At 42.9% G+C, this 18698-nt stretch overlaps 2 protein-coding genes across 7 annotated transcripts in view; one reads left to right on the forward strand and one right to left on the reverse strand.

The window, feature by feature from the left end:
• The window catches only part of DCLRE1C (DNA cross-link repair 1C), a 77015-nt gene that overhangs the window by 11477 nt on the left and 46840 nt on the right, over positions 1-18698 (reverse strand). The window contains exon 1 of one of the 2 annotated variants that reach the window (XM_018910336.3): positions 78-172. The exons of the other annotated variant lie outside the window; for it this stretch is intronic. The gene's annotated coding sequence lies outside the window, so the exon portion shown is untranslated. Of the gene's footprint in view, positions 1-77; positions 173-18698 lie in introns of those variants that run through there. 2 annotated transcript variants of the gene reach the window in all.
• On the forward strand, positions 14-8595 carry MEIG1 (meiosis/spermiogenesis associated 1). 5 transcript variants are annotated; one of them, XM_018910343.3, is made up of 4 exons: positions 14-153; positions 2881-3013; positions 4734-4896; positions 6910-8595. In XM_018910343.3, the coding sequence occupies exons 1-4, from the start codon at positions 45-47 to the stop codon at positions 7036-7038; spliced, it is 534 nt and encodes a 177-aa protein (XP_018765888.1). In that variant the 5' UTR covers positions 14-44; the 3' UTR covers positions 7039-8595. The 5 variants fall into 5 exon arrangements, with proteins under 5 accessions (XP_018765888.1, XP_018765889.1, XP_030094485.1 ...); XM_018910344.3 differs by having other exon boundaries at positions 16-117; XM_030238625.2 differs by lacking the exon at positions 14-153 and adding an exon at positions 278-442.

Here is an 18698-nt window from a genome sequence, read left to right on the forward strand (position 1 = left end):
GGAGGCACTGGGGGAGGGACGAGCGGCGGGGAGGACGGAGGGACATGCGGCGGGAGACGCTCCCGGCGGGCCCTCACCCTTGTGGCAGTGCGACAGGAAGAAGGCCCGCGCGCGCAGGTTGTCGCGGTCGAAGCGGTCGATGGACAGCGCCGGGTACTCGCGCGTGCGGCCCCCGAAACGGCTCATGGCGGGCGGCGCGCGCTTCCGCCCGCCGGCCCGGCCCCCAGCCAATCCCGAGGCGGCCCCGCCCCTCGCTGGCCTATCAGGGGTGGGCACGGCCTTTTTAAAGGAGCCATGGCGGGAGGTTGCCTGGCAACCGTTGGCGCCGTGAGGGGACAACCTTGAGGGGCTGCGGGGAGGCCGCGAGGGCGCTGCCACCGCGCCTCGGCCGCCGCCCCGCCCCACCTGACAAGAGTCCCCGTACTGCCTCTCTTGAACTGAGGTGGGCCTTAAGGGCTGGGTGGGCGGGTTGTGGCCAGGGCGGTGGGAGCAGGGTGAAGTTACGGTCGCAGCGCAGTTCCGGGTGCAGGCCGGGACGTCTGCCTGAGCACTTCGGGATATACAGGGGACTGTCGGGTAGAGTAGGCAGAAGCCACTGGAAAGAGTGGAACTTAGATTAGATATTGGGAAGAATTATTTTACAGTGCGGGCTGTGAGGCGCTGGGACAGGTTTCCTAAGGAGGTTTTGCTGCCCCAGCTCTGGGACAGTTCAAGTCCTGGTTGGATTAGGATTTGACCAGCCTGATCCAATGGAAGGTGTCCCTGTTCATGGCAGGGGGTTGGAACGAGATGATCTTTAAGGGCCTTTCCAACCCCTTTACATCCTCTGAAATCTCTTACTGGCTCTTCAAGTGAGACAGGACCCAAGCAGGTCCTGTATTTGCTGACTTGGGTTAAGTGATGTAGGCAGTACAGCCATCTCCTCCTGCTATGCCCCAGGGCCCCTCCTGCCTGGGGTCATGATGCTCCTTGTCCCGGCTGAGGATGCAGCAGGGCCCCCTGTCCTGCTGGATACCCTGGCCTGGAGCCAAGTACCCCTACTCCTCAGCTTCAAGTTTGCTGGTGAATATGGGTGTGTCACTGACATGTATGAAAAATCCTTTCCTTAGGATTTTTCCTCCTGAGAAGCTGAGAGGCCTCAGGAACAAAATGTAAACAATTCTTATCTGCTGCTGTGGAATGCAACAGGTCGATCTGTGATTGGTCCCATGAGGTTGTTTCTAATTAATGGCCAATCACAGTCCACGTGTCCAGACTGTCTCGGTCAGAGACTAATCTTTGTTATTCATTCCTTTTCTATTCTTAGCTAGCCTTCTGATGAAATCCTTTCTTCTATTATTTTAGTACAGTTTTAATATAATATTTATCATAAAATAATAAATCAAGCCTTCTGAACATGGAGTCAACTTTCTTGTCTCTTCCCTCATCCTGGGACCCCTGTGAACATTGTCACATGGGTGTGCACCCTAGGTGTACCAAAATGGGTGAAGGTCCAGACACCACTCCTCCTCAGCACCAGGCACACAGGCTGTGACCCACAGTTCTGGGGTCCACCTGCTGACATGGAGCCCCTCACTCATGACAGCCCACCCCTAGTAGCTAATTTTTCAGGATACATCCTGTTCCTGCTCCAGTGTATGGAAATTTAGTACCCCCACCTACTCCAGATATCATAGGTGCTCATACCCCCAGCCTGACTTCCAGAGCTGGCATCATACTAAGATCTCACCAGGAGCTCCCACTTTGTCCTTGCAGAACACACACATGTGGAATGCAGAGTTTGGGCAGAGAGACAGTTCAGATTTAAGAAGATACAGTAGGGTAGGACAGTCTGTGATGATCAGGTGTGAGGCTTAGCTTTACAGGTGATACTGACTGGTCCTGTTTCACAGGACAGACTTATTTTATACTCCTTTCTGTCTATTCCCATCTTTATTTCTCACTCTTGCACATTCCTCACAGATCTATACAGTTCCTTGGATTCCCACACCTCTCCAAGTCTGGGTCCCCCTGGTTAAATCCTACCAGTGCAAAGTCCAGGTTGGTCTCACTGGATGTCATTCCTGTAGTTTCTTGATAGCCCATCTATTAGTGCTGGAGCTGAGGTTTGTTTATCAGTGTTTGTTTTGTCAGGTCGCTGTGTCTGCATACTTTGTTTGTTTCCCCCTTTTTCCCAAATTTCCCAACTGACAAGGCCCCTGATCAGATAACCTTGCTGAAATAAGCATTCTCACACTCTTCACATGCCACCACTGTGGTTCTCATCATCACTTCCCTCATTTGCTGCTCAGGTTTGAGTACCCATATATTGTTTTATGTCTTCCTCCCTTTCCTGTAACCCCATGTTGCAGTGAAAGTAGTCCTTGGGCAGATGCCCTAAGGAAGCAGACACTCTCCTCCCACAAACCCTCACAGCTTGTGTAACTGTTCAGGAAACCACCATCAGCGAGCCCGGGCTAATTAGGATTCCACAGTAACTGTTATGATTAACATTAAAAAAATTGTTCCCAAGGCCAAAGCACTCACTGTTTACCCTAAATTAGGAGTTGGCAAAGATTGTCATCTCAGCAAAGTCTACTTAACTGTTCAAAAATTCCCTTTAAATGAAAAGTGTTAATATTAAACTGAATATTTTCTTACCATTCTCTTGTCTTCTTTATTTGCCTTTGTCTGTCTGTTGTCTTTCATCTCTTCCCTGAATTCCTGGCTGGAGTACAGCTGTCCCCTGCTCTGGTACAATGAAAACAGCTCTGCACCTGGAACTTGGACACACAATAAACACAGTACAATTTTTAAATAGCAGCCCCAAAATGGGATGCTTTCATTATATGAAGTCACTAAGCTGGAACTTTCAATATATGATCTTTATTTTTTGGGCAGGAACGCCTGTGGACAGGCACTGTGAATTAATGGTGACTCAAGAAGAGCCAGACCTACCCACATGTGTTGAAGAAAAACCTTCATTAGGTGAATCCAGCATGTCCAGTAAACAAGTACTTAACACTAATGACATGTAAGTTATCACAAGACAATTCATTTTATTATAGTTTAGCATTTATTAGGATCTAATATTATTGCTCATCATATTGACTGTCAAAAGAGCCCTTTGCAGCACAGAAGAAACAAACTTACCCTACTTACTATCCTGAATTTAGAATCAGGATCTGTGCTTATCCTGTTAATTTGTTTTTGATACCTCATAACCAGGTGGGAAAATTAATTTCTTTAGTTTAGTGAATGGCTGCTTTCAGTTGCAAAATGCTGCAGTACCTGGTAAAAGAATACTTGGAATACTGAACTGCAAGAAATGGTTTACTGGTGCCAGAAAAATGCCCTTTTACATATTTTATTGATCTCTAATAAATGTATTCGATAAGAGATGAAAGGCTTTCTTTGTCTCCTGCTGGCTCTCATACAAACAAATGACAGGTGTGCAGACTTCTTTCTGTTAGTTCCACATTCTGATAACAATAATTCTTTATGTAATTTTCCCAAATATTCTTATCATGTGGTGCAAGACTTTTTTCCCAATTTCTGCTTTTTTAAAAGTCTAACGACATTTTCCATTTGGAATGATTTCAGCATTCAGCTTTTCAAGCTCTCTGTTGATACAGGAACTTGCCAAGTAAAGAAATTGGGCAAGGTTTGGAGGCAGCATGGTACCCACAGGGAAGGAAACTATTCATCCTCTCACTGCAAAATCCAGAAGCTTTCATTCCTTGGAGTTACTTTCCTAGTTATGAAGCTGAAGCTTGGTGACATTTCAAAACTGGGACTCATCTCTGATTATACCTGCTAGGCATGATAGTGATGGGTGTGTTTGGCTGGCAGAAGCAACAAAAGTTCTATTTGAGCAGCAAAATAAGATATGCTTAGGAAAGCAAATGCAATGAAATTCAGAAATCAAATTATTTATTTTTTAGTATAGTTCATCCCTGGTGAGTATCCACTGTCTGCAATTTTAAATTGCTTTTTTGTTGCTGTTTTTAGTTTGTTTAGGTTTTTTTCTCATTTATCTATTTAATTAATTTTCTTTTCAGTTTGATTTTCAGCTTGAACCAGTTCTGCTCTCTTCAGGTTTAGCAGCTGATTAACCTGTTTGCTATGTCTCAGCAGACTGAGCAAAATGGTTTTGTGTGAGGAGGAAGTCAGTGGCAGTCTGTTTGCTTGGGCAAAGGTAGAAAAGGGAATTCTGGCAGGCTGTGTGCCTTGTCTCCTTATCCAGTTTATCTCTGAAGACCTTATCTCTGTCATTGGCACTGTGGCCATGTCACTGACTGTGCGTTTCTCCTTTCCCCTCCTCTCCCATCCTGCGTGTTTGCTGCTCTTCAGTAAGAGCCCAGATCTTCATTCTCTGATTCCCAGTTTGGTGCCCCTTCAGGAGCAAGAAAGAAAAATCTGGCAATCTGCCTGCCTGCCCCAAGGGGACGGGAACTGCAAAGATGTGAAATTCAGAATTACTGCATTTAGTATTTTTTAATTCGCCAATATGCACAATTAAATTTTAGGGAGGTTGAGTCAACATGTATATGGAAGTACAGATGAGTTGGGTTGACATCAAGTAGTGCATTTAATTTGATTCCAACTGCTTATAGTTTTTCCCTGTTTTAACCTCAGACTTTGAACTCTGTAATTCCTTTATTTTAAAATTTTGTGCTATCCATTACTCCAAGTCCCCAACAAAATCAGTTGTTTCTGTCTTCTCTATTTAATTTTTTTAAGTCTAATTTCAGGAAGAAGCCTAAAGTTTCTGAAGTCATGACTAAAGCTGACATTAAACCAAAATCTATGCATCGTGCCAAAATATGGTCAGATGATGTAGAGAACTTATACAGATTTCAGCAAGCTGGATACAGAGATGAGGTGGAATATAAACAAGTAAAACAAGTTGATGAGGTAAGATTTAGAACTTTGTAAGAGTTCGTTCTTTAAACTTCTGTCTCATGTAAAATGATTAAATAAAAATGAAGGTGCTGCTTATTTCCTTTCATTTAGGCTAGGTTCTGATACAGTGTATTTCCTCACAGGTCTGACTTGAATTCTTGAGCTGTTGTTAACTGTGTAGAATTTCACAGAAGTGAAGCAGAAATACTACCCACCCTGTGTTTTGTTCCCCATGTCTGGTGCATTTAGAAGTATCACAGATCTCTTTGAACAGATGTAGCTGATCTCCAAAGGAATCATTCAGTGTTCAGGAAAGAAATATTTCAAAGTGAGCTCTCTGAAGCTTCCCCATTGGTCTGTCAATAGACTTGATAGGAAACTTGTTGATTGTCCATGGAGTCAGTCCTGTGTCATGCTACTGCTTCAGTTTGCAGTTGGATTGTGTGGTAGCACAGTCAGGCTTTGTGCACGCTCAGAGCTTGGCCTCTATCAAAATGATGTCCACAATGGAAATATTGGAGCTGTACTAAAGGCAGTTGTGACACAGGCTCTTGTCTGCACCAGGGACTTGTGCCTCTGCTCACCGCAGCTGTTAGTGATGCTCCCCAGCACATCAAATGAGCTATTGAGTGGTGGCCAAATATCCAGTGGCTACTGAAGGTTCAAAATAGCAACCAACAGGTTAATACAGCAAACAGTGTATCATTTTTATTACAGCTCTATCATTTATCTTCCAAAGCAACAAATATAGTATGAAGAACACACTTGTAAAATCTGCTGACCTCCTGTGCACATGAGAGAGAACAGAAAGTTCCAAGAAACTCACTCGCCATCCAGTTAACTCAAAACACAGCAAAACACATTGATGTGCATAATAAGATAGTTTATTATTTTATCGTGGGCTGTGGTGTAATTTTCAGTAAGTGCAGAAGGAAATCATGTAATTATTGTGGTAGGATCTGTGTGTTCAAGATTTATGGCAGGGCACAACCCCTGGCAGTTAAACCCCGATGAAAGTTAACGAATACCACCGACTAATTGTAATGTGAGTGAGCATTCAGTTCCAACATGCCAGGGCCTGGCAGTGATTCTCTTTAAACTTATATATTCCAAAATTTCTTGTTTAGTCCACGTTAGTCTGTAGTGCAGTTGTTACTAAAGATGCAATTATAATGTAGGTGAAATGAATATTAAGGCTGTTATGCTTAGACAGACAATGCAAATAACACAGCTGTATGCCTGAAGCCATAAGGTAAGTGATGAAACCACTTCTGGGGCTCTCCAATTAGAGAATGCTCTAGTCTGACATCCTTTTGTCAGCTCTGCCTGGAAGATAAATAGGATGCTTATTACCTGATTTTTACAGTTTACTTTAATCAGAAGCAGTCATAGATGCTCAAGCTGAAAGAGCCACTAAAGCCATAAAGCTGTTGAACGTGAAATGCTGAAGCCTTTTATTTAAAGCTTTACACTATGAAACAGTGAAGAGCAGCAGGGTGATGCTGAGTTTATGTGGGACTGATCCTACTGTCTTTGAGACTGATACAGTCTGAAGCTTAATTTATTTTCATTAAATTACTAATGAAAAACACATTTTTCATGGTTAGAAGGATCTGAAAGAAACCTTTAAATATATGTCAGTCTTGCAGAAGCAGACACTTGCAGAAGCAGACACTTGCAGCAGATTACTGAATAACTGAATAGTATCAATGTCATATTCCTAAACAAGGAGTTTTAGAAAGCTTTGACTTGTGCAATTTTTAATTAGCCTGTTAAATATCCTTAGATTCCTATTCCTAGGCTTTTCAGATCACATAACTTTATACTAAACCTGAAAACTGGTTTCTGTCATCTTGTTCTCAATCTGTTTTTAAAAGCTCAGCATGTTAGTAGAAAAGTAGTATTCAGATGCAAATCGAGCTTTCCTATGAAAGCATACCCTATATTCCTTTCAGTGTCATGCACAAGCATCATTTAATGTGAGCATGTTAAGGTGATTTTATATCCTTTTTGTTCTGCTTGTAGGTAGAGTGCTGGCCAGAAACTGGATTTGTTAAGAAACTCCAGAGAAGGGACAATACATTCTATTATTACAACAGGCAAAGAGAATGCGAAGACAAAGATGTCCGTAAAGTGAAAATTTATGTGTATTAGAGTTGTTACTGTTCTGGTGGGTTTGTTTTTATAAATTGTTTCTTAAGACCTGTAAGTAAATGAACTGTGTAATCTGGCTTACCTTAAGTATCCATGTCATGTTTAGATAGAAAGGGGAGTGCTGGAAATGTAGAGAAGCCTGAACTATAGACATAGAAATTTCACTTTTCCTTCCTATTACTAAATGTCTTATTATTCCTCATTTTCCTGGTTACAAATGCTTTGACATAAAGCTAAAAAGCTGGTAAATGGGCATCATATATTTCAGCTAACTGCATAACATCCATTGTAAGTACAAGCATCAATCTTTATTCCAAACAATATAATCTCGTTGACACTGGTTAATGTCAGCCACAGTCTCTTGAGGTGGCCAAGGGTTATGAGACTCCAAAGGGCCAAAGTGAGGCCAGAGCACTGACTGACATTTCCTTGGAGCAGAGCAAGAAAAACAAGCAAAGAATTTAAGTGAAGGATGCTGAACGATCAAGTAACAATGGCCAGTGCTGAGCTGCAGATATAAAGACTGGTTATTGTGATGGAAAGAGTCAGAAATGTCTTTTTGTCAATCCCAAAGTATTTTTGTCAGCTGCCAGTAAAAATTACTCAAAGAGGAAGTATTAGTTGACTTAGTAGCATATGCCTTCTTGAGGGGGGTGGATTGTGGATTCATAGGTGTTGGGGGCATGGAGTGTAAAACTCCAGGAAGAACAATCCTGGAAAGTGATGGACATAGATGATATGTGGGATTTCTGGGCAGAATTCATCTCATCTAACTTCAAATGTCACATTATCAACATCCACACCTGATCCTGTCATTTGGACAACCTTTGTTTTGAATAGAGAGAAGCTCTTGTTGACACAATTAATTTATTTTAAGTGCAGCTATGTAACCTTTGTGCTGCTGTGACATCAGCTCTGCAGCAGCTGCCTATACCTGGGCTACTGAGACACTCAATGAAGATGAAGATGAGGGACTATACTTACTTTCACTCATGAGGGGATTTAATTAAAATACTTTGAGATGCCAAAATTCTTGATAATTGACCAGTAGAACAGACTGCTATGTAATGTTATGTAAACCAGTAGGTATGTTACTGTTATGTAAACCAGTAGGTGTGTTTGTAGTAGTTACAAAAATTTTGTTATTAATATTTCCTATCTCTAGACTGTTGAGTTTTTACTAAAGTATCTAAACTTAGTTTTAGGCATGAGTTAGCAGTGTACATTTGACCACCTATCTTATGGATCTTCTTCATTTATTTGAGCCTAAGATGGAAGCAGACTCCAGATGAGAAATTGAGGACTTACAGCTCCTAGTCAAAATAAGCAGTATGAATGCAATATTTAAAAGACCTCATTGACAATGATTGTTGATGAACTCCTCATCTTATTTAGACCACTTGGAAAGTTGTTGCTTAAATTTGTCTGAGCTCTGTTGGAGAAATGACTGAAAGATACTCTGAAGCAACTATGAAACCTATATTCTCAGAAAGTTTTAATGGCATATAGAGAGTTACTGCAGTGTAGAAAAATAAAGCATTGCTGCAATGAACAACTCTTCAGCCTTTCATTATGGTTTCTTTTACGCTTGGAGTGCTCTGGATGTACTTTTTAAAGACAGGACTTTTTGCATACTTTGCAGTTAAATAGTGGAAACAGAGCAATTTCCAGATAACCCATCTATTTTGTCACTTTAGTTTAGTGGATCTCACTTTGTAAGCTTTATAGATTCCTAAAAACAAAATATTCCAGTGGACATGAAAACAGCCTTTAAAGAATTTCACAAAAAATAGATGTGGTGTATAGCCAGCTCAAATTTATTGTCAGAAATTATTGCTATCGGCACACACAGAAGAAATTAGAACATTTGGTACAGCCATTTTCTCAGTCTATAAAAAGGACATAGTTGGGCATTCAAGAACAGGAATTAAAACTGCAGGTAACTTTTTAGGATTTAACGTGAATTTTTTTCCTTCCAGAAAGATTTTTAGAAGTTGAAACAGATATAAGAGATTATTCTGGCATTCCCTCATTTTACCTGACTACTCCTCAATATTTCTGCAATATTGCTGGATGCTTCTGTCTGTATTTTAAAACTACGAGTGTGCATTTCATGCAGCCCATGGATATTTCACTTTAAATGAATAGCATGGCACTTCATGTTCCATTTTATATGAGTTGACAGATCCTTCCCACTTTGAGAGAGTGAATTACCTAGATATTAGATTTTTCAGCATTGTCAGTGTAAAAAAGGATTGAATGTCACTGTGATATTTAAAAGATTCACAGGATGAAAGAGAAAAACAAGCCTTTTAATTAGCAAGACCAGTTTAGAGAGATGGCCTTTATCAAGACTGGTGAATCTGGGAGTTCTCTCAGTTCATTAGGGAAACAGCAGGTTTTGTACTGGCAGTGTTGGTTTCACTTATAATTGTCCTTTGACATCTAGTTTGTGCTAAACTTAAGATAATGTGACCACTCCTCCAGCCTGCCAAAGTTCCTCCTGACCAGGCTTTGGCATTCAGATGTGCTGGCTGAGTGTGAAGCTGATACTTGAGTACCAACAAGGTTTCACTGCTGCCTGTGTGCTGGATGTATCTTTTCCTTGGAAGAGCTGTCAAAAGAACTCTGTGTTTTCTCTTATCTGATACATATGGTAAGAGAAATATCTGAAATATTTCTTAACTGAAATATCCCTACCTCAGTTTTAAGCAGGTGGAGATCTGTGAGCTCACTTGTCTCTTAAGCTTAGTTATGAAAGAGTTATCAGAAGTAAGCGATCTGGGGAAGCTGTGCTTCATTTAAGGGTGACACAACAGTACTTATCAACATAAATAATTTCTGAACATCATTATACAAACTCTTTTACTGAATTATAAAGAGCTAAAGCACATATTTCAAGTTGTATGGCCTAGAGATGAAAAGATGTGCTATTTTTCTGATTTGAGTCTTAGTAAAAAGTAATTACATAAAAAATACTTACCCAGGTACTTATCTATTGGTATTTCTCTTATCAGGAAATACTGTACTGCTCTCAATGGCCATTTGCAGCTGCTCAAGGAATGGCTGGTGGCAAGGCTCTCTGTTAGCTTGCAGCTGCCTAAGCCTGATCTAATTCTAATTCCCTTCATAGCTTTGTTCAGGAAGAATAAATCCTTTCTGTGCCTGTAGAAGCTCACAAGAGTAGGGAAAACAAAGTTCTAAGACCTACTTTTCAGACTTTGTGTTTGACTACTACACGTGAAATGATAAGAGTGCAGCCTGGGGTGTTCCAGGCTATGTTCTGTTTTTCAGGCTTTACTGGAATCCATTTAGGAACAGTGTTTTCTGACAGTGATGGTTGTTTGATTGCTTTGCAGTCACAGCAGCTCAAAGCTCCACGCATAGGGATGGTATAATTGTTTTGATTTTTCACTTAGGCACCCAAATGGACAGTTGTTTTTCCATCTCTGAAGACAGTTGAACCTCAACCTTTTGGTTTTCAAACATGGTTTCCTTTTTTCAAAGTGTTGAAAATGGTTGGCCTCAAAATCATTAAAAACAACTTTCTAACTCAGCAGCTGTTGGTGCTGCTTTTCCTCACACAGTCAATACAAATGAGGGCTGCCTGAAAGCAGCTGGAATGGAGTTGCTTTATGCTCCTTGCAGGTTCTTTCCTGGTACTTCAGTTCCACTGAATTTATCTTATTCATTTGACCTGCTTTCTCAGTAGCCTGTCTGTGCTGAGCACCTCTTAGCAACTGTAATTACTTAAAAAACCCACAATTTCTTTCTTGTTGCAATTGAGACTACCTTTAATTCAAGTCTGAAGCACAGCAACCTCACAAACAGCATTTGGGATGGTGACTGAGGAATGTCTACAGACAGCAGAGTTCCAGGGTGGCACCCAAAAAATTACTGCAATGTAACTTCGAACAAACATAATCATTTTTATGGATGCTTTGTTCTGCCAGTGTATTTACATCTCTCAATATTGAGATAGAAAATCTTTGCTGCTTGTTGCTTTTGTGTCTCTCTTTTCCCCTTAATACTCTCCCATACTCTCTGCCTTCACAGGCACTCTGCACTCAAGGATCCCTTGAAAAGCCTGTCCAGTGTCCCCTATCCTGGCTCCCTCAACCAGCCCTGGCTCAGACCCTGAGTCTTTTCCAGGGCCTGGCACACAGCAAAGGTAATCAAGGATGGGATTTAATAAGAAGGCAGGCCAGACTGCATGGATCAGGGCCAGGGCCCAGCCAGGTGATTGTCCTGCCCAAACACTTGCTGTCATGTCTGATCCCTTCAACCTCCTTCCTTGTCATCTTCTCATACTTGTTCCACTCTGATCCTTCCCTTCCTGTGTCTTTGGTCATTTCTGCAAACATCCTGTTGTAAGTTTTGTTCAGTCCCTCAAGCTCCCTCAAATACACCCCTAATTTCACACTAATCACGTTTTCTCCATCTTATCAGTTACAATATTGAGGCAGATCCTCTCCAAAGCCAGAGTAGCTCCCTTAATGACCCATCAGCCAGTGCTTGGCAAGCACTGGCTTCCCTTACTGTGTCTCTAATCACCTGCTCGCTAATGGTTGTGTGCCTGTGTGTTTAAATCACTGTTTTCCTCGTTATTTGTTATTTCTGTGATTTGGAATAACCAAACAATTTACTGAAGCAGATGCTCTGCAGTTTCACACGTCCTGTGGCAGGCTCCCCTGGGCGGGCGCTTGGCTGCGCTCTGAGGGATGGTGGAGAGGCACCCACGCCCCGGAGCCCCGCGGTGCTGCCCTGCTGCATGTGCCCTGCAGGCGGCAGCTTCAGGGACGGGAGATACAGGGAAGGGAGTGCCCAGAAGCAGAAGGAGGAGGGGGAAGGGGAAGGGAGGGGAGAAGGGGACGGGTTCAGGGAAGGACGAGCAGGTTAAAGAGTCAAGCACACAGATGCATCAGCATTTTGCCAGCAATCTCGTGCTCACAGAAACCTCCTCCCCTGCTGGCAGCTCTTGGTGGTTGTGGAAGTAGGATGTGGTCCCAGCTCCTCACTGCAGATGTTCCTCCTGCCTTGGCAGGAGCACCCAAATACCTCATCCAAGTGGGAGCTGTCCTGCTCGGGTGGAGAAACTGCTGCCAGCTGCTGGGAGGATGGAGCAAAAAGCAGGGGGACTGATGTATGGCTGTCTCTTCATGTTTGCCCAGAGTGTCTAGAGGCTGTCTGCTGTGCCGTCCTGGGAAGCATCCTGGTGCCAAGTACACTATGTTCCAGCCAGGCTGGGATGTGAGTGAAGAGGAGCCAGCAGGTGGGCTGTGAGTGTGAGGAGATAAGTGCTAGGATGCTGTGCCTGGAGAGATGGGCTGGAGCCAGGCACACTCAACACAGGGATGGGGTGGGCAGTGTTTCTGGAGAAAAGAGCCTGGTGTCCCTGCAGATCAGCTTCTTTCTGTGGCTCTGGTTTCCTGAAGCTGCAGACAGTGGAACTCTTGTTCTGTGGTGGTTACCTGACAACTCCTATCCTAACCCCCCTGAGATACATATCCATCTTGTTCAGAGAGAACTTGAGTCACAGTCCAGAAGAACCCTTCTTCCCTCTACTGGACCCTTCAAAAAGGAGGAGGTCTGAGAGATCACTGTTTGGAGGAGATGCTAATTAAAACCATGAAATATCTCTTTGATATTGCCTATCACTCACAACTTTGGCCTCAGCAAATGAGAAAGATTACTACACCTGTAACTACAAAGACAGAGGTTATTTAAATATCAGTGGATTCATATTTTGTCAGACCAGAGCAATATTTCAACAGAGAAGATAGATGACAGACAGATCTGAAGGAGGAGTTCAGAAGAGGTGTTTAGAAGAGATATTCATTGCCATAGAATGTATATTGCAAACAGATTATTGAGAATGCAAGGCAACAGAAACAGAAATATAAAAACTTAAGTGTGTTTAGACAGTAAGAAGACATTAAAATATCGCTGGCAATCTTAACTTAGGAATAGCTTCTCTGTTATTTACAATCTTACCATTTATATCCATCAGATGGGAAAAACATCACACTGAATGTTCATAATTACTGCTTTACTATATCAGAGCAAGGTAGTAGGATCCATCAATACCAGATGAAATAATTTACAATCTGTAGCTGAGGAGGATGTGAAACATCACCTGCTAAATACAAACACTTTAAGTTCAGAAGCCTGGGGTCATGTACACTTCCATTCTTAAGACCAGTAGCTCAGTACTCTCATTTCACTAATTTTAGATCTTAACAAACTTTAGAAAACTGGAGAGGTGCCAGGGGACTGATGGAGTATAAACATGAACCACTACTTAAAAGGGAATGATACTAGACTGGATAAACAGAATCTAATCAGGGATAAATTAATGAAGTAGTTACACTGGGACTCTATCAATAGAGGTTAATAAGTATTTTCCACTATGCCTCAGAGATCAGACACATCTTGTCTGATACAAACTAGGTGGATTCTGAGATGTAAGAGAGATACAGAGCAAGCAGAGGTTTTGTTTCTGGAATGTTATTTTACTGCCTGAGGACTAACACAGTTTCCAAGCACTGTCATCAGTCTCAGCCCAGAGTTACCTGACTACAAGCAGTGACTTGTGCTGTGTGAGACCCCGAAAAGGGAGTTCACACCTCTCACTTGGCTTGGAGCCCTCTGCCTTCAGACTCTGTGAAATCCATAAACTTTAGCAAGATAACAGCTCCCTGGTGCCAATAGGATTTGCATGACTTGCTTTTCAATTCAGAGGCTGTAGCCACTGCAGGTTTTGAATTGCACATGCCCATGGAGAAGAAAAAACCTGCAGCTGGGGCAGTGCCAGCTGGAAGCATTTCAGCACAAGAGGCAGCAGTCTGGATTTCAGGCAGATGTTTTAGTCAGCCTCTGGCTAGCCATTGTTTAATGTAGCATGTGCCTCAGGAACACTGAGTTTTGGGAAGAAAATCTCTTTCTCCTGAATATGCTTGGCTGGCAAGTAGCCTTGAGGTGGCTTGGGAAGAGGGATGAGGCACACAGACCCTTGCTGTTGGTGTGATGACCTCTCAGAGCGTGCTTACTGTGGGCAAAGAAGGTTTTTCATCTCATCTCTCTGCAGAGAATCACAAACCCCTGCATTTTAAGGCAGTGGTAGTGCCAAAGGGAAGCATATGCACATACTAAGGAAGGACAAATAGGTGCATAATTTTCTTTTCTGTTCATCCCACTGTGGAAAGCTTAAATGACAAGATGGAAATCCTGCAAAATCAGGAGGTGGTACTGCTGCTCTGTGTCCTTTTGCTATTCAAAGGAGCTTTTCTCTTGAAGATCAGTACCAATGCAGATTTCCCTGTGATGTTCCTGCCACCCCTGGTGGGGTGAGGGGTGGTGTCTGACTTGCAGATGCAGCAGATGAAGGGCTGTTTTCCTGATCAGCTGGTGTGTAACAACTGGTCCCACACCAAACTCTATCCTCTGCTCTTCAAAGGGGTGTTGTGAAGCAGCCCCACAGCTGCTGCCCCACTTAATGTCTGCCACCAGCTCAGAGGAGCAGTTGGTAAACAGCTTAAACATCTATCAGAAGCCCAGGAGGGAAATTTGCATTGTATATGCATAGACATGCATATATTAATGAAATGTTTATCTTTTTGAAGATATTTTGTCTCAAAAATAAAAAATATTAAGGAAAATTTTCCCTAAATCTATCGAATGCTGACTCTCTGCTGAGATTTTGGAGCATGAAGGAGTAGATGGGAAAGCTTCTGCAATTCATTAAGTAAGATAATATGAAAGAGGAAGAGTCCACAATTCTCATAAAACTCAAATGCTGAAAAATCCACAGAAGAACGAAGATTATAATGAATAATTCAGACAATACATCCTTGAATGAGAATGTTTCAGCTTCCTCATTTGCTCAGTCTTTCATCTGATCTCCAAGAGCTAAACATAAATGTGAAAAAAGTGAAATAAATAGTTTTTCAGAACTCTTTGAAGCCCTCTGCCTGCATTCTGGAGCTTGGAAGGATGCCACGGGCTGAGGTTTGCACAGGATCTGTGTGCTCGTGCCTCCCTCTGCTGACTGCTTCCCCAGACCTTTCTCCTTGGCTGCAAACATGAAATGCCATGCTTGTTTTCCCCCTCCTGTTGGGCTGATGTTCCTCCCCATGTCCCAGGCAATGACAGGAAAGTCCAGGGAGCTGTTGGGTATGGGCTGCTCAAATCAGCCCCACAGTGACAGTGGTTGTCACCCCAGCAGCCCTGTGTTCCCTTTGTGGCATCTGCCCCATGGGTCCCAGTGCCACTCAGGTTCTCCACTAACTCTAAAGCATCCTTGTTTAGGGGAAAAACTCTGACAGCAGTAAGGCAGAAACTCAAGGCAAGTTACCATAAACTGAGAGATGCAGGCAGAGGCCTTTGGCTACATCACTAGATTACACCTGGGGTATGCCGGAAATACTTCACTGCGTTTTGATTTTGTCCTTTTTGTGTTTTTTTTTTTTTCTTTGTTTGCTTGTTTGGTTTTGGTTTGTGTTTTGGGAGGTATTGTTTGTTTGTGTTTGGGGGTTTTTGTTTGGTTTTGTTTCTTTTTCTTTTAAAGTTTGAATATCTGTAACACCTCTTGGTACCAGTTTTAAAATCTTTTGGTCCTTGTAGGCAGCTACTAGATAAAACCAACTGTGGAAACTGCTAAACTTAAAGGTTTTGGATTCTCTTCTCCTTTCACACACTCTCTACAGAAATGTCCTGTCCTCTCAGCAGAACATGTGCCCCCAGCAAAGGCAAGAAATGTACAATCTCAGCATGGCAGGATTAACAGAAAATCATGCCCCTTGCTCTGGGGGGAGCATGGCTGTCCTCGAGCTGGCTGTCCTTTGATGATCTGCCAGAGTCAGGTGACTCTTCCTGTAGAGGGAGTCAAACCCAACTCTTCTGGGATGATGGAGAGGGATCTCAGTGTTGTAAATGTCCATTTATTCCTCTTCCAGAGTATTTCCTCATGTTGGGGGCTGATAGAGATGAGATTAAAGTCTATTCTAACAAGCAAAGTTTGTTAGTTGGGTTTCCTTTGGGCTGTGAAAACAGCTCCTGGAATGCCCCAGAAGTTTTGTGTTGTGGAAGCTTTGTTAGAAAGCTCTGAGGAAACTGCTATCCTTTCCAAATAAAGTGTGCCAAGTAGAATAGCCCCGTGGCCATTGTGCTGGGAGCTGAGGGCTGATTTAAAGTGCAAAAGCCAATGACCAGGCTGTAATCAGTAACGGCTGGGTCGGGAAGCTGAAATTGCTACGGGGAAGGAGACAGGAGAGCAAGGTCTGCTCCTGTGGAGCTGAGACTAAGATAAATGGCAGCAGAAAGCCCCTGCTATCAAAGAGTTATGGAATAAATTGATGCATTAGAAGCCTCAGCACATTAGATCACTAGAAAGGACACAAAGAGCGTCAAGGAGCCAGGTCAGTGAGGGGCTGAAGGCAGCACTGCCTGCCCAGATGAGTTACTGACCTCCACCCTGGGACTCCAACAGCCAGCTGGTGAGTTACAGAGGCTGCAGCATCAGTGACAGTGATATATAATTAGCCTTGGGATATATTGAAATTTTCATATATGTGCTGTATTAAACTTTCACTCAGAGTGCAGAGAAAAACACATGATGACTTTTAATATAAATAAAATATTAGACAGGAGAAAGCATATAGTCTTTTATAGTCTATGGTGCTGATGTTCTGAAGAGACTCCAAAGCTCTCTGCAATTTATGGGACAAATCTATTTCTAGGAAGTAATGCCAGGAATATTTTTGAGGAAGGAGAGCTAAAGCTCAGCATGTAAACCTTGGAACTGCTGTAACAGATGAAGCCAACTGTAATAAATGTAAAACACACTAAATAAGACCAAGGGAGTTGTGTCCAACCTGAGCAGTACAAATCCTTCCAATGTTAAATCATCCAAGATTTACTTTGATATTACTTCCTCTATTAAATAGCAAGTTGCTTTCTATTTCAGACTTGAGAAGCATAGGTACTTTTCACTGAAGATTGATGTACTTTGAATTGTAGAAAGAAGTGAATCTGCTTGGTCTGTTATATTAGTGGCTCATACAGACTCCCATCAAATTAGAACTGCTGTCTACAAAGTGATCACATCACCCAGGAAGCACTTTGATGCACAAGTGAGTGGTCCAAGTGGGAGAGATGTAGGTTGGTTAAGTGTAGAAGATATGTAGCACTTAAAAAATAAGATACTGTAGCAAAGCATGGGCTGAGAAACAAGTAACTCCCATTCCAGTATTCCCTGGTTATTGATTCATTGATTGTTATGCACGAGTAACAATTTGTGGTTTTCAGCAAGTTTTGCCTGTGTTTTGCATTTGTTCTCAGTTATTCAGTGGATGTTGGAAGAAGGTTATGTCTCTTTGTCCCACCGAGCCATAACTCCATGTTTAAATGATGAAGGGTGCTCTCACAGTCACCCCCTCCAGCACTGCCATGCCCCATCCAGACCCTACAACTCCCTTAGTATTTAATTTGGGCACAGTCAGAGTCTGCTCAGGAAAATAATTAATACACAAGTACTGAAAAATGAGCATAGAACCAACTGTTCTGTAGGTCAAGAGCACTTGTGTGTCAGGAAGCCACATCCTTCACAGCATGGGATTGTTTTTTACCAAGTGGTTCAAGAGGACATGAAGAGTCTCTCCACTGGGTCCTGGACACCCTTCTTCCCCAAGGCTTACCCTGGGAATGACTGCTGGAGGGCTACAAGGAGGCCTTTGTGCCTTCCCACCCAGTCCTTCAGCTCAGGACACAGTCAAGCTCCTTGAAGCTGTGATAATTTTCCAGCCTCACTTGAATTCAATACTTTTCACCTTTGAAGCTGTGTGGAAACCCAGGACACCCAGGAATATTTCTCTGTCTGCTCTGGGGTGCCCTGACCCCCAGGGGAGCACTGACTTTGACCCTCACTCATGGAGAAAGTTTCCTAAACTCCAGGATAGACTAGAATCCACTAGGGTGTGAAATAGATTATAGAGAGCAGTGTAGGTGTATCACTTAGGTGGGAAATTGAGGTTTTGGGGGTTTTAGTGTGTTGTAGATGGAAGCAAGATGGAGGGCACAGGGTGTCATCCTGGGCTGCTTCTTCATGCTTCTTCCTTCTTCTTTATGGGTTTGGGTGGCAGTTTGGGCAGAAAAATCCGCATTGCAGGCTCTTTGGGGATCAGTTATTGGGTTAAAAGGGAAATAATCTAGGTGTCAGTTCTTAATTGGATAGTTTAGCTCTAAAAGACCTTGGAACAAGAGATTGTTGGCCATTTTTGTGGCACTTTTCCAGTGCACTGAGCCTGGCGTAGACAGCATGCAAAACTCTAGATAAGATAACAATAAACAAGAACCTGAAGACCAAAAAGATCCAGTGAGTCTCTCTTTCCTGACACAAGGCCACTCCAGAAGGGTCTCCCCCAACAGGGGAGCCCCCTGGGAGGGCCAGCCAGAGTCCCAGAAGTCGGGGAATCGGCAACAGGTACCCCAGCAAAGCTGTGACAGTTTCCCAGCCTCACTGGAATTCAGTACCTTTCCCCTTTGAGGCTGTGATGATTTCCCAGCCTCACTGGAATTCAGTACCTTTCCCCTTTGAGGCTGTGATGATTTCCCAGCCTCACTGGAATTCAGTACCTTTCCCCTTTGAGGCTGTGATGATTTCC

Source organism: Serinus canaria, chromosome 1A (genome assembly GCF_022539315.1).
Source record: "Serinus canaria isolate serCan28SL12 chromosome 1A, serCan2020, whole genome shotgun sequence".
In the NCBI taxonomy this organism is placed as follows: Eukaryota; Metazoa; Chordata; class Aves; order Passeriformes; family Fringillidae; genus Serinus; species Serinus canaria.

What these genes read in the sequence shown, in the direction of transcription:
- MEIG1 (XM_018910343.3), top strand. Translation starts at nt 45, where the DNA reads ATGCGGCGGGAGACGCTCCCGGCGGGCCCTCACCCTTGTGGCAGTGCG. An exon ending in GTACTTAACACTAATGACAT is followed by an intron (nt 3,014 to 4,733) that starts GTAAGTTATCAC and finishes GTCTAATTTCAG; the next exon opens with GAAGAAGCCTAAAGTTTCTG. An exon ending in AAGTAAAACAAGTTGATGAG is followed by an intron (nt 4,897 to 6,909) that starts GTAAGATTTAGA and finishes TTCTGCTTGTAG; the next exon opens with GTAGAGTGCTGGCCAGAAAC.